General features: G+C 27.6%; 1 protein-coding gene across 1 annotated transcript in view; it reads right to left on the bottom strand.

The window, feature by feature from the left end:
• LOC105846130 (polycystin-1-like protein 2) overlaps window positions 1-16,253 on the bottom strand; it is a 194,334-nt gene that overhangs the window by 142,423 nt on the left and 35,658 nt on the right. Inside the window, exons 5-6 of the mRNA XM_065804171.1 lie at window positions 10,513-10,596; window positions 9,907-10,149 (exon numbers count right to left, since the gene is read on the bottom strand). Of these exons, the coding sequence (XP_065660243.1) occupies window positions 9,907-10,149; window positions 10,513-10,596 (327 nt within the window). The remainder of the gene's footprint in view (window positions 1-9,906; window positions 10,150-10,512; window positions 10,597-16,253) is intronic.

The raw sequence follows: 16,253 nt of genomic DNA, 5'->3' as shown, positions 1-16,253 counted from the left end.
AAAAAAAAAATACAAAAATTGTTTATATAATGTTTCTATGTGAAATTACAACATTAATATTTGTTTATAACATATTTAAATTTCCAAAATACATTTTACTTTAATAAACTAAATGAAAGATTCTGACTTTATTTTTTAATTAAATAATGAACTCATAATGATATCAACAAGAGCTCAAAAACGCTTAGACAACCTTCAAAGGTTTAGTAGAAATAATATTTAGTAGAAAAGATTTTAGAGTAGAAAACCCTAAAATTTACATGTGAGCAACTTGCCAACTTAGAAACAGCTCATTTAAATGGTTACAAGTTTGAAAATGATTTATTTTACAGACAGAAATTAATTATTGACTTAAAAATTGGCGTTACAAAAGTCAGTTTTTTTAACCTTTGATAAAAGATAACCCATTAAAAAGTAAAATTTTCAGAACATTTTAAGCCGTTTCCATATACCGAGTATAAGTTGGTTAGAAAAGATCTGAAAATATTGCTTGATCTGTCTGCTTGTCAGTGTGATATTTCAATTAATAATAATTGTAAAGGTAGGTGAAAATAATTTAAAAACAATTTTTTCAAATGTTAAGTGAACTTTATATGAGTTGTTACAAATTTGGTACCCTAAACCCCCCTCCCCACCACCACTACCTTCTAAAGTTTGCAGAAGCTTTTGCAACAAACATTTTCAAAATGATTTTGATTTGATAGTAAAACAATAAACATTTAGGCAAGCTTGATGTCGAGAAAAGTGAGTGCACAATGAAACATAGCTTGTCTTGGTGAGAAAAGTAAAAAAGTAATACATGCAATATTTTTTACCAATATCATAATGCATTTACAAATATACTTCACAAAAATGGTAGTTAAGTAAAAGAAAAGAGCATTAATTGCTTATCTCTAATCATTTGATAGAGACTTTATATTTCATTGAATTGCCACTTTAAATTAAAACACTTTCAATTTTATAATAACTTACTCGTTTTTGGTCTCTGTTAAGGTAAAAGAATATTTAAAGGACAAATGATCCAAGATAGGACCAAAAAGGAGTTGGAGTTTAGACAGGGTGGATTAAGCAGTGGCAACAAGGGTTGTAAAATTGTCTATTAGAGAGAGGAAAGAGGCTGCTGTAAGTAAAATTAGACAGAAAAATCTTCAAACAATATCAGAAGTTGGTTCAGATAAATTTTTTAGTGTTGAATCCTTCACTTTAGATACAGCTGAAAGTGACAAGTTTGAAGAGCAAATAGTTAATAAAAAATAGTACTAGACTTATCTAATATAGCTAAGGCTGCAATAAGATTTGAAATTAGTGATGCTACTACAGCTGCGTTAATTAACATGGTAGTAAGGTAGTGGTAGAGCGCTCGCTTCATAAGCAAGAGGTTCCTAGTTCAATCCCCAACACGTCCTTGGTAGTACCATGCTCAACTTATTCCTCTGCGCAGCGGCCTTGTTTGTCAAGATTCGTATTGTGGAGTTATAGAGTTGAGAGAGAGTTATAACTACAACTAAAGTAGACTCTTCAACTACATTGGGCTTAATAGCTTTGGGGAGGTGAATTGAAATTTAAAAAAAAATTGACTGTCTAATATCTGAATATAGGGCTTTTTGTGAAAAAACAAGAGTGGCTAATTCAATTGATTCTGTGCACCGTCAAGAAGTTTTACAATTAAAAGTAATTGCTGTAGAGGGAAAAAAAGACAAAAATTCATTAGTTTTTGAAATGAGCAAATGACTTTTTTGAAAATACAAGACAATGAAAAACAAGAGTAATGGGGTGCCAAACTGTGTCAAATCTGCCTTGTGTCAAACCATCTAATATAAACATTGTCTCACTTTTACTTGTGAAAACAATCCTTTTTCTGGTCATAACATTTTCTTTTCAACAGTTGTTCTTTAAGATTTATATAAGCAATAGTTCCAGACAATTAATGTTCTGGCACTGGTGTGAATGATGGTTTGTCTGTAAAATTAGAATTAGATGTTTGTTTCACCAGTCAAAGCTACCAATTCTCCATGTTATATCTGAATTAAATGGAAAAAACAAATAACGTAAAAAGTATTCTTCAAAAAAGGTTGCTTTATAAAATAATACAGTTTATCAAAGAACAGGAGATAACAGAGTTTAAAAGAATGTATTGATAAATCGTCAGGGTAACTTTTGCTAATGCTGTGAAGAAAACTTTCTTTATGCAATGCTACTAGATGATGAAATTGTAATTGATCGTGCTTTTAATCAAGCTTTGCAAACTAGGCATCCAGGAAAATTGGTTCAAATTGATAAAACTATGTGGTCGTTCTTAGAGAGGCTGGTTCCATTAACAGCTTTAAAATATCAGAGTACTAACAGTGTCATGTTTTCTTCTGTTAAGTCTTATCTCTTGCAAAGTTCTCCAGACTTACTTGCTTTTTGCGAAACTAATTTGAGTTCGGCTGTCTCATCTTGTAAGCTTAGTATTAATGGCTATCTTCCACTAATACGTTATGACTCCAATAGTCTTGCTAATATGTAATGACTCCAATAGTCTGGGCATCTACATTCACCCATTTTTCCGGAAACTAGGTTTGAATCCACAAACTATTTTTTTTTATGTGCTTTCATTTAGCACCACGTCACATTGCCTTTCTCTTTGATCTATATCGCTCTCCTTCATCTCAAGGCTTCACTTTTTTTAATGTTATTTCTGATCAAATTAACCAGGCACTTTCTCTTTATCCTTCGTCAATATTGTTGTTGTTGGTTACTTTAATTCTCATCACACTGAATGGCTTGGCTTTAGTGTCAGTGACTCTGCCGGCGTTTAGGCTGACTCAACCTCTTACAACAATCTGACTGGACTCTTTCCATGATTTTCTTCATGATGGCCCTTGCTAGTCCTTTTCTTGCTGAAAAATGTGCTTCTTATGTAACTTCTTGGATTCAGACTGGCATGGAACTTTTATTCCCACTAAATTATTCTAATTCAAGCCTAACTCTTCTCCATGGTTTTCCTCGCATTCTGCTGCTGCAACTACTAATCAAAACCAATACTTCCATATCTATCAACAAAACAATTCTCCAGAAAACAGACTTCTGTTTACTATTGCTAGAAACCATTGTAAAAAAGTTTTGACTAACGTCAAAGTTTTCTACTCTCAGGTCAGGAAATCTTGTATTTATTCTCAAAAATTAGGCTCTCATGACTTCTGGAGAATCTTTAGCAGTATCTATAAAAAGGGCAAAACTGATGCTTCACCTCTCGTGTACGGTTAAAATTTTGTCACCTCACCTAAAGACAAAGCTGAATTGTTTGCTACAAACTTTTCATCAATATCATCTTACTTCTTATGGTGTATAAAGGTAACATCTTTAAGGTTATTGAATGCTTAATTACCAATCATAGTATTAAAGATCTCCTCAATGGACAGCACTCTTTTTCATATCGTGTCACTACAAGGATTCCTCAAGGTTCTGCCTTCAGCCCTATAATCTTTTTAATTTACATGATCTTCCAGATATTCTCACATCTAAGTTGGCATTGTTCGCTGATGATACAACCATTTATTCCTATCATGATAAGAAGCCAACACTCTCTGATTGCTTGGAGGGGGCATTTGAGCTCAAAGAGGATCTCACATTTGCTACAGCATGGGGCTCACAGTGGCTGTTAAACTCTAACTCAGAAAAAACTCATTATTTTCAGGTAGTTGTTATCACATTTATCTAAATCATTCTATATTTATGAACGGTAATGTACTTAATAAGTCATCTACCCTTTATGTTCTAGGATTACCTAATAAATTCAGTCATTCTTGGAAACCATATATCAAATCCATTGCAAAATTAGCATCTGCTTAGGTTGCATCTCTTTATCTTGCTGGCCACTTTCTTACTCAGCATTCTATTCTTTATCTCTATAAATCTCAAATCTGTTCTTGTATGGAATACTGTTTCCATATTTTAATGATGCCCTTTCTCTCTTAGACATGGTTCAAAAACGCATTGTAAACATAGCTGGACCTGCCCTTGCAGCCAACCTCCAACCATTGTTGCTTCTCTTTCTCTTTTCTACAAATACAAAAATGGGCACTTCTCTAAAGGCTAGCGTCTCTTGTGCCTTTATTCATAATTAAAATACATTCGTGTGTTACTCATTATTCTATTTAGTCTCATCCTTTTACTGTGACTGTTCTTAAGTACTCTAAAAATTCTTATTCATCTAATTTTTTTTCTTGAACATCAGTTCTTTGAAATTTGTCTCCTTCATCTTGTTTTCCTGATTCATATAATTTTCAATATTTTAAGTCATCTGTCAATAGTTATCTTGCTTTATAAACTTCATCTTTTCTCATCCATTTACTCCCAACTGTAATAGTGGTCACTTGCAGCCTTGTTGAAAGTGAAATAATGAAAAATGAAAAAAAAGTCTACATTCTATTTTTAATATTTGTGTTTCATTTTTAGGTAGATAAACATTGACTTATTTCAACTTTATCTTCCAGCTATATTAAGGCATCCCTTTTAGTCAAATTCTCAAGTTTGTTTTAGTATTGGTCATTATTAAAAACAAAAATATAAAAAACAAACAAAATGAACTAAAGTAACATTAAAATGAGTAATGGCAAAGCAACAGTTTAACACTGGTCGAAAAACAACTGCCATGAATTGACCATTTTTTAAAGATTTTTTTTAACAGTTAAAAATCGGGCTACTGTTTTGGCTGCAATACGAACTAAAATTACATATAAATATTATTGTATAATACAATTAAAAGTAATATTAGATTTTGGTTTAAAACTGTTGCCAAAACAAACAGTAAAAAAATTTCTATAAACTTTGCACTTAATAGCATATTAATAATCATTATATAGTTTGCGCCAACTTTTCACAGGGTGGAGTGGGTCGGCAACCTTTTTTTTTTTAAGCCAATAAAAAGACCTAAAAAAAGGTTTTTTTATAATGAATGCAAACTAAAAGTATTACTTAAGTTTATACATTTTAATACTGCGCTTAAATATCTACCAAAACTTTTGCCGATAGAGCTGCAGAGCTTAAAATGTAAAAACAGAGGCAATAAGTTTTGGTCTCCCCTAAATAGCAAATTAGTCTTAATATACGGACTGATAAAAATCGTGAATAAATTAAATATCAAATTTTCAAATGTTGTAAAACTGTTACAATTTATACTATGTTTCTTTACTTAACTTTTATCAAATTCGATAGCTAAATATAACAGCCACCGCCTAAAAAAAAAAAGATTACAAAAGTTATATAAAAAATTTTATAAATTTTTTTTTTTTTTTTTTAAGTTATTAAAATTTTTTTTTTTATTTAATTAAAATTTGACATTTGTTGCGATCCTTTTTTTTTTTTTTTTGTATTGGTTTTTTTTTAAGATAAGTTCAAAGGATCCAAAATCGAGAAAAAACTCCGTCGGAGTCGAGAAAAAATCGGAGTCTCGATAAAACTTTGTTATAAATTAAAAAATTAAACTATCTAGTTGATAATTAAACATTGTTCTTATATTTATTTTTTTTAATTTTATATATTTCGACTTATAATTAATAATAAACTTTAAAAAAATTTTTGTTTATATATTTCTTCGTACTTAGATATTTTTCTTACCACAATCTTTTAACGAACAAGTTATACATAATAAATGGCTTTCTAACCGGCATTGGTTAGAAATAAGGCGTGAACTTTCAGTTAAATGCCCTTCCGCAGTGCTCTGTGATAAAGACTTCTTGGGGTACCTATAGTAAAAACTCAAAAAAATTTAAAACAGTATTTGCTCTGAATATCTTTTAAAATAATATTTTAAAAAGATGAAAACATCTATCATTTCATCAGAAAGCGAACTACGAAACTTGTGACAAATCTGGAAGGCGAGGAGTAAACTCTTTCTGCTTCCGAGGAAGTTGCTTGAATTCTGTGGATGGCTTGTTTAAATTTCAAAACTGCTTCTGATTTCATACCAGTTACTTTGTACTCTTTTAACTGATCGGTGAAGGTCTTGACTTTTTTTGGCTTTTCAGCTGTTGATTGATTTTGATATAAAACTTCTTGAATTGCGGCAAAAAAAGATGTTGATTGTGATGGTTCTTCTTATTTGCTTTTAGCGCAATCATCTGATTTTGTTTGGAGACTATTTTCTTTTGCTGCAAATAGTTGATCAAATAATTTTGCAGCATAAACTTGAATATCTTTTTTAGAAGCGTAAAAAAATGTGTGGTTTTTATTTTTAAAAAAATCGGGATAGTGCAAATAACGACTCAATGATACCAACATAATACTTTTACAATTTTCGTATCTGGAAATTAACGCCTCATCAAAATTAGAACTGATGTTAGTTTCTAGTTCCTTCAATTTCCCTACTAACGTTTCCATAACGATGTAACACTCCAAAACTGTTATATTTGGTTTTTCCAAGCGAACTGCAGCGTCAGCAATGACTTCCAATAAGTCAGACAGCGATTTTAAGAAATCCAAGTCAATTTCATCTAACATGTATAAGCAGTTTAGTTCTTCGAGTGTTTATTTTATAGCTTCTAAGCAATCCAAAAATCTTTTGATCATCTGAAAAACACTGTTCCATCTAGTGCAGTTGTCGAGCAACAGTCCTTTGTCATGCGAAGATCCGTAAATTTTGTGTATTATTCTTTTAAGAACTTCATATCGAAGCGATGAATATTTTAAAAACTTAATTAGTATTCGAAGTTTCTGTACATTTTTTTCGATATTTTCGTCATACTCAATCTCATTCTCCAAATACTCAATAAAAAACTCTCCTTTAGTCTCTCCTTCAGTCTTTCTGTTTCAATATCTAATTTAGTTTCTTTGTTCACAGTTTCGCGACAATCTTTTTTAGCGTGTATCAAATCACAAACACTCAAATGAATTGAATGATTCTGGCAGATTTGATGTGGAAACTTAAATATGGTACCCAATTTCACCATCCAACTACAGCCATCCGTAGTTTTACCTGCAACATCTTCATCATCTATACCGAATTCTTTTAGTTTTGCATTATCAAAATGTTTAATGTTTCGGCAGAACAAGGAGTTGGCAATCTTACCATTCCTAAACAAAATGTTCGCTCGTAATGAACATTTAAATTGTAGTATCTTCTACCTCTATTGCTACACCATTCGTCACCGGTTAGTCTAAATTTTTCTCCTTTTGCTTTCAATCTAGCCAATTCAGCTATTATTAAACATTTGGCTTCAGCATAAAACATCTTAATTTTTTTTGAAATTGTGAACGCTGACTTGGGCAAACTAATCCCATAATTTTCAAAAAGCATTCTAAGTGTTTCAGATTGAGTTATGGACCTAATCGAATATCCATCAAGAGCTGTCAACTTGGCAAGAAGATAGTTTAACGACATCTTAGTCAAAACTGGCCTGGAACTGGATGGTTTTAAATCTATTTTCTCGCAACTTTTGACGTGACCAATTAGGCCGTTTGTGCTGCTTCCTGGACAAGCAGTTCTATAATGGCATTTTTTCTAATCTCCGTATTTCTTATCATTTACCACAACTTTATTAAAGTATTTCCACGCTTCAGAAACGCTTTTTCTCAATAAAAGAAAAATTATCAATTTGACTGTGATAGATATTTGTTCTTAATTTTATTTTAATTGTGAAAAGTTATCACATTTTAAGTTATTAATTAAGTTATTTATTCTAATAGGTAAGTATAATGAAACATTAATTATTACTATTTTTTACTAGTGATAACATTTTATTACATAATTTCGCCACAATACACAGTGGCCGAATATTAGACTTATGGTGGACAAAGTTATTTTGATCCTACGATATACGACATTATTGTAAAAAAAAAATGTATTATATGTTTAAAGCTTACCTCGTTGTTACCTCGACCAGTTTTTGTATATATTATAATAATGATCTTAACTTAAAAAAATTTTTTTGTTAAGGTAAACTATTAAATAGTTAAAATACATTAACTAAAATCACACACGCATAATATTTTAAAAGTTACTGTTTACAATCTTTGCTTAAAAATTAAAAAATTCTTGCTTTTTTGATAAAAAAAGATATTTTATTATGCATTACATTTTATTATACCACAACTGATTTTTGTGGATTTAAAATCTTATATTATTAAAAAGATACTATTATGCTCAAAAGAGTTTTGGAAGTAGTGCGATGGAAAAGTACGAGAATGTTTTTTTATATGGTTTTGAATAGAATAATTTTTTTGAGGTTTTTTCAACCATTACCACTAGGCCCACTGTGCATTACTAATTGCTTTGTGATGTAAATTGGTGTTGGTATTGAACAAAGAGAACACTTATATTTTGAAAACAGCATGAACTATTGTAAAAGCAGCGTAGAAAAAAAATAAGAATTTAATTATTTTACAAGTAAAAATTGATATTTTCTAAAAACCTCGTCGAAGTTTCGTCGAGGTTTCTCGATTTCTCTCGAAGTCCAAAACTCCGAAAAACCGAGAAAAATCCGACGAGAAGTAGTTCCAAATGGATCCTTTGGATAACTTTAGCTTTTTATTGCAAATTATTGAAACCCTTTAATAGCTAAAAGATGCAAACTGCCGTGGTCGGTGTATGAATTTATTTTGAACGTGGACGGAGAGGTCGTGTGACCGCACATGCTTTCTGAGAAAGCTTGATAAAGAACAAAGAGACATGTGATAGAGTGAAGAGGTGTTATGTATAAGGGTCCTTTAAACCATATCTTTTGATAAAAAATCTTAACCTACTGTTTTTATTATATATATATATATATATATATATATATATATATATATATATATATATATATATATATATATATATATATATATATATATATATATATATATATATATATATATATATATATATATATATATATATATATATATATATATATATAAGTGTTTGTTATATGTTATATGTATAATAAAATGTATACTGTATTAATCATATGTTGAAAGGTACTTTAAACCCTCCTTTGAGATAAAAAAAATCTATACCTACTCTTTTTTATGCGCTGTAATTATTCTTTGTGTAATTTAAGAGAAATTTAAGCTTTATTGTTTAATATTTAGTATATTTTTTAGTCCATTTTCAATGTAAAGGGTCTTATACAACAATATAAAACATTTACAAATATTTTGTTTTTTAAAAGAAAAGAAAATATAGTGTGATATTTAATATAGAATACAATATAAAATAAGTTAAAATAATATATAATATAAGATAAAAAAATAAAGTAACTTATGCATACATTCTTTCATAGCACTGAAAATGCAGCATATTTTAATATTTTAAAATTCAAATAAAGATAATATTTCAAAATACTATTTAAATATTATATATTTAAGTATTGTATATTTAAATATATAATATATTTAAATATTATATATTTAAGTAATAAATATTTAAATATTATATATTTAAGTAATATATATTTAAATATATAATATATTTAAATATTATATATTTAAGTAATATATATTTAAATATATAATATATTTTAATATTATATATTTAAATACTATACATATATATGTATATATGTATAGATATATATATATATACATATATATATATATATGTATATATATTTATATATGTATATATATATATATATATATATATATATATATATATATATATATCTATATATATATATATATATATATATATATATATATATATATATATATATATATATATATATATATATGTATATATATATATGTATATATATATATATATATTATAATTTATATTTACACAAAACAACAATATCAAAAACATTACCATTAAAACAACAACTAAAGGATTTACAAAACATTTAATTAAACTTCATTTATATTCATTAATTATATTTTTAAAAACTCAAGTTTAAAAAAATTATTTCTTTACTTAAATATATTATTAAATTAAAAACTTACTCCACATTGCAATACCCTGAAGTTGGTTTCGTAGATGTGGTCTTTGTAAATTTAAAAATAGATCTATTTATTTCATCAGCAAAACCAACCGCAACAATAAAAGTATATCTAGCTGATTCAAGAAGAATATCTTTATTTATAGTTAAATTTGGGGTCAGAAAACCAGTAGTTGTAGCACCTACTGATGAAATCTCCAAAGGAACAACGCCAGAATCATTTTTTATAGTCCAATTTACAGCTAATCTAAAAATTGAAGCATTAGAAAAAAAAATAATAAAAAAGACAGCAAAAAAGAAGCAACATAACTCAAAAGTTATGTTGCTTCTTCTGACTTTTATGTTAAACATTGCTTGTCCATGTCACGAAATTAAACTGATACAATATTAGGGCAGGTAAATTTCTCTAGAAAAGCAGTATATCTAAAAGAATATAAACATTGATTGTCCCAAATTTTGTTGTAGGTAAAGGTTTGAATTGTTATCTTTTTAGTGGTCTAATACAAAAAAAACACTCTAAACAGTTTAAACGAAAAATTGTGTAAACCCCTTTAAACCACACAATTGTGGAACCATGGATACTAAGTAATGTAACAAAAAAATTGCTTACTTTTCAAAAGCACAATCTGAGCATATAAATGAATAAATAACACGCTCTCCAAGATTCATTTTTTCATCACAGTTTGATATGCACCTAAGTGTTGAAAATATTTGTTCAAAGTTGTATAAACTAATCATTTGAAATAATTACTTGTTATTGTTTTTCTCTTTACAGTGTTTTCAATGTATTGTATGTCATATATAACTAAATAAATTTTTAGATACCGAGATTTGAATTTAATTTATTTGATATTTAGTTAACTTATCTTATTTAAATTATAATATGCTAAACTTGATTATTTACATTAGTTATCTTTAAATTGTTATTTTATAAAAGATTATAAATTTTTTTTAAATTTTAACTGTGACATTATAAAAAATCTGCCCTAGCAGATGAATGAAACAAACAGTTTTTTGCATGTTTAATAAAGTAACTTTAAAATGACAAACGACTAATTCAAAATGAGAACCTAGGCATCGCAAACCAAGAGCATTACGATGAATTTCAGTGAATTACAGTGAATTACAGTGAATTAAAATGAATTAAAGTGAATTACAGTGAATTACAGTGAATTAAAGTGAATTACAGTGAATTACAGTTAATTACAGTGAATTACAGTGAGTTACGGTGAATTACAGTGAATTACGGTGAATTACGGTGAATAAAGTCTTAAAAAGTTTGTGACTAACTATTGATTATACAGTGAAAAATCACCAATAAAAAAATCAAAGCTTACAGCAGAGTTGTTAACTGGAAGATTTTGTACAATTCCAGAAAAACAAAACTCTTTCGGGTGGATATTAAGAATCAGGAATTTTCCGAAACAAAAAAAACCGTTAATGTTCATTTTGCAAAAGCTACTTATGAAATGTAGCCTTTCGCAAGTTTAATTATGAAAACTATATTGCAACATACAAAAGCAGCGCTAACAGAAGTAGCACTTGCAAAACGAGCTCTTTTGCTAAACGACGTTTTGAAGTTTATAATGAAAGTTTGTAGGTCAAACAGGTATATTTGTGAAAAACAAAATTTTTGTACACAAAAATGTTTATAATAAGATTTTATTTTATTGCAATATATTACATTTCATAGTTTTATTTTTTGAAATAAGGATAAAAAACTAAATTTCTTTCAAAACGAAACTATTTTGCACCACAACTTGCGAAACAGTTCTTAACTGAAAAAACATTCAAAACGCGGCAAAACAAATTACTTAATTAAATTTTATGAATCAAATACATATAATTATAATTAACTAAGTAACTAAAGAACTAACTATTATATGATATTGATAAGTTTCAGTTGTAAACTTTTATAAATAAGGCAAGGTTATCATAAAATATACCTTTTAAATTGTCATTTAATGAATAAGAATTAAATAACTAAGCTAACTTGAACTAAGGTAACGCAATTGCAGAATCGAGAAACATGCCTTTGTTGAAATCAAAAAAAGACCAAATAAAAGTAATGAATGCTAAAACTTAATTAAATATTAAAATGCTTAAAAATAGCTCTCACCTGTTTTCAAATAGAATGATTTTATGTTTAGTCAGTTTTACTTTTATTATTTTTGAGGTGCTCTGTTATATGAGCTTTCACTTTTATTACTTTAACAACAAAAAGTAAATTTAAAAAAATTTTAAAGACATCCTTTAAAAAGATTTTTTCTAAAATGTTTTCCTTTATAATAAAATAAAATTAGGGTGAGTAGTTAGTAAGGGCACTTGTTACCCCTTGTATCATTGGCCCTGGAAAATGTTTTAATATGCAACATCCCAATGTTATTTGGACTATACAACTACTGAGAGTTTTAAAGCTCTAGCTATTTTTAAGGGTTGTGAAAAATTAATTGCAAGATTTTGTAGCAAAAAAGGCAGGAACGTGCAATAAATAAATAAAATAAAAATGTTATTATTTATTATTCAAATAAGTATAATGTTGTTAAACGATTCTTCAATAATTTATACATAAATATCTTTTATATATATATATATATATGTATATATATATATATATATATATATATATATATATATATATATATATATATATACATATATATATATATATATATATATATATATATATATATATATATATATATATATACATATATATAAGATATTTATGTATAAATTATTGAAGAATCATTTAACAACATTATTCTTATTTGAATAATAAATAATAACATTTTTTTTATAACAGTTAAATAAATACTTTTGAATCTTTTCCATAAGCGCACATTTCAAAATCCCTTTCCGTAAGGAACTATTTTGCAAGCATTCTTTAGAGATGATTTTTTTTGCAAGTTTCTTTTTATAGCGTTATTACGGAAAGCGTTATTACGGAATTATTATTTTTTCTTTTTTTATGCAATGCAAAAAAAAGGAAGGTAAATATCTGCATGTACAACTTCCGTGATAGCAATTTGAAATACGGTTGGAAAAAAGTGTAAATTTTCATAAGTTTTGTTTTTCAGCAAACAACCCTAGCTTACATCATAAAAGAAGACCATAATAGGCCAATATTTTGGTAAATATTATTACCAAAGATTTTAAACTTTTAGTATATAATACTATGGAGCCCATTTCAAATTATTTATTAAACTTTTTATTTGTGATGAATTATTAAAAATATATTTTAATTTAATAAAAACTAATTCATAGCATACATAATATAGGTAATATTTATGGGTAGATAGCTCTCTTTTCTGCATGATAAAAAATTTATAAATGTTGCAAGAGGTCTAAACATTCGCTTAACGTACTTTTACTTTAATATTATCAAACTTCAGAGAAAGAAGGACCAAGACTTCAAAGTGTATTGTAATCAGTGTAATTTATTTAGTTAATCTAAAGCATACCCTTTCTAATTTCTGCATCAAAAATGAAAACCAAACTGTCTGCAAAAACATTTTTGTAAATGACTTTTAAATAGACATGATGGCAAACGTCAGCTTCCAAAGTATACTTTAAATGCATTTCCAAATAAGGATGTATTCAAAGCAAACTTTAAAAGCCTAAATAATTGATAATCTATAATCTAAAATTATTAAAAAAAGCACAAAAGTTGGGCAGACACTTGTTAATTACTAAACATAAAATTGAAAAATATATTCAAACCAAGTTAAAGTTTCTAGTCAAATAAAAGCATTACTACTTTTAAAATTTTTTTGACCTACATACTTCTTTTTCACAAATGTTTGATGATGGCACTTAAAAGGCTTTTGATATTTTAAAGAAATGTAAACATCCTTTTAAAACATTTTCACAGAAACAAAGAAGAACTTTTGGATTGACCAAAAAACAGCTCATAAAATGGTCATAAACAACATTATCAAAAAAACATCAACTAATCTTAAATTGATATTAAAAAAAGTATGAAAAATGTATCTATCCAGCAAACTTACATATTTCAAAGACTACTTACAACTCTTATCAGGAAATAAAAATAAATGTTTGTAATTTTATATGTATTATGGATTTGAGAAAAAAATCTTTTATTAGCACTAGCTATCAGTTCTTTGTCTTTTTTAAAACTCTTTTACCTGATCTTTTCTTACAGAATCTGTAGTTTCTTTTTGTAAATTATTATAAAAAATAATAATGACAATTCGAGATCCATATTAAATTCCCCATCCTTGGTGATTCTCGCATGTAAAATCAACACTGCTATAATAAATCTTAAAAATTTGTTCTGCAAAACTTTTGATTGATAAAGAATAACTGCAATGTTTGATTAGAATAGGAGAAATAATATCTAGAATACTAAAAGAATGACAAATAAAATCAGACAAAGATTGACTTGGACATATAAGTTTACCTCTGGACAATATTTTCAGATATTCGTTATTAAGAACATCTTGGTCTGTAGAAACGTTTTTTGACCACAAGATAAACATTTATATCTTTTTTTTAATTTATTAGCAATGTAGCCTGCTATAGTAACAGCAACTTTCTGCTATCTTCATAAACCTGAAACTCTAATATCTCTGAAGACAACAATGCAATATCTTGCATAATGTTTTCTAAAGTAGAGTATTCAAATGTTTGATAAATATTTTTATCCCAGAAATTAATATCTTCCTTTAGAAGACTTCTTACTGCTAAAATATTTTCACTGTTGCAAACTTCTTAAAGACTTACAAGAAATGGACCACCGCTCATTTGTCTATACTTACTAAAGCGTAGCTCCAAAGGATCACTTTGTAACCTGGAAGTAAGAACAAATGTATAGCTTTCTTCAAGCAAATCATCAATAAGAGATGCAGTTGCACGTAATGTTGTGATAAAAAAATAAGAAGTTTGTTTGGTTAAAGTAAAATATTCACATGTTAACTAAATTTCAATCCAATTTGCAATTTAATAAAATGTGGTTTTTTTATCTCCTTTTACAGCAGCATTGCCGAGCTGATTGGATGTATTGAACATCTGCTTTGAATTAAGTGTGATAAATAACTTATGAAACAATGATAAAAATTGTACAGCATCATTACTTTCAGGAAAATAACTTAGTATTGCAGCTGTAGTTGTTTCAACAAGAATCGCTAATGCAAGGTTAAGATCTTGTGTATTGTTTCCAGGATGAATGACCTGATAATTAATTTTCCTCGCTTTTTTCAAGTTTCCATTTAATAATTGGTATTTTTCATAAATTTTATGAAATAAATCCCAAGTAATAAAACTAGCTGGAGCTTTAACTTTGTCTCTGAAGAAATCAAACGAAAAAAAGGAAAAACAAATTTTTTTCCATTCAACAAGTTATTTCTAACATTTTTTATTAAATGGATTATATCATACAATAAATATGTTTTTAAAACTGCAATATATATTTTCTTCACCAATATATTTCCCACTTTGATATTGGGCTGCTTTTTGCAGATACATTTCATCCATAAGAAGCAAACAATCACTTGATACACAATATTTTTGTAACGAAACTGTTATAGCTTTATACGCATTTATATCATTTATATTTTAGGGTAGTTGTTCTAACAATAACTTATAAGACTGTGCTGACGTGTGACGTAAAATTAGTGCATAATGTATAATGGATGCAGAATATGGAGGTCTGCCTCGAGGAGAATAGTATCTAATTTCATTTAACTCTGTCAAAATTTGATTCATACCATTGGCTTTATTTCTAATAAAGACAAGAAAATTTTCTATCATACTACAGTTTGTTAATTTGCAACTATGACCACTACGAAACCATTCAGGTAAAGAAATATGATAGCCTTTATATGGCAATGAAACATAAAGATCATTATTTACAGTTATTGACTGAAAAACAGTTGGTATGCCTGATTTTTCATCAAAACATAGTTTATAATAAACAACACTATCAGGAATTTTTTTTAAATGTAAAGCCTGGCAGAGAATGTTGTTCTGTCAAAGAATCAAGATTAATTATTTTATTAACACTTTGAAAATCTTCAAATTTATCTTTTGCTAAATATATGTCAAAATTGGTTCTTTTTGGGGCAACTTTAAAACCCTTAGAGTCGACGACCCACTTATTTCATTGGTTTGAATAGTTGGAACTGGAAGAAGATTCCATTTCAAGGTGCATCTTTTTCCGTAATTAATAAATTTGTCATCAAAATGATTCACACAAATAGCTAAATATTTTGGTGGAACCCAATCTAATCTATTAACAATGTATATCCATCATTCTCGCAAATCAAATTCTTCAGGAAAATGAAATGTTGACTTTTTTGGACCATTAAAGTAACCAGTTTTACAGTTTGT

The sequence above is a fragment of the Hydra vulgaris genome, chromosome 08 (assembly GCF_038396675.1).
Source record: "Hydra vulgaris chromosome 08, alternate assembly HydraT2T_AEP".
In the NCBI taxonomy this organism is placed as follows: domain Eukaryota; kingdom Metazoa; phylum Cnidaria; class Hydrozoa; order Anthoathecata; family Hydridae; genus Hydra; species Hydra vulgaris.
The sequence above is the reverse complement of the archived record's forward strand: the minus strand, read 5'-3'. Positions and strand labels throughout refer to the sequence as shown.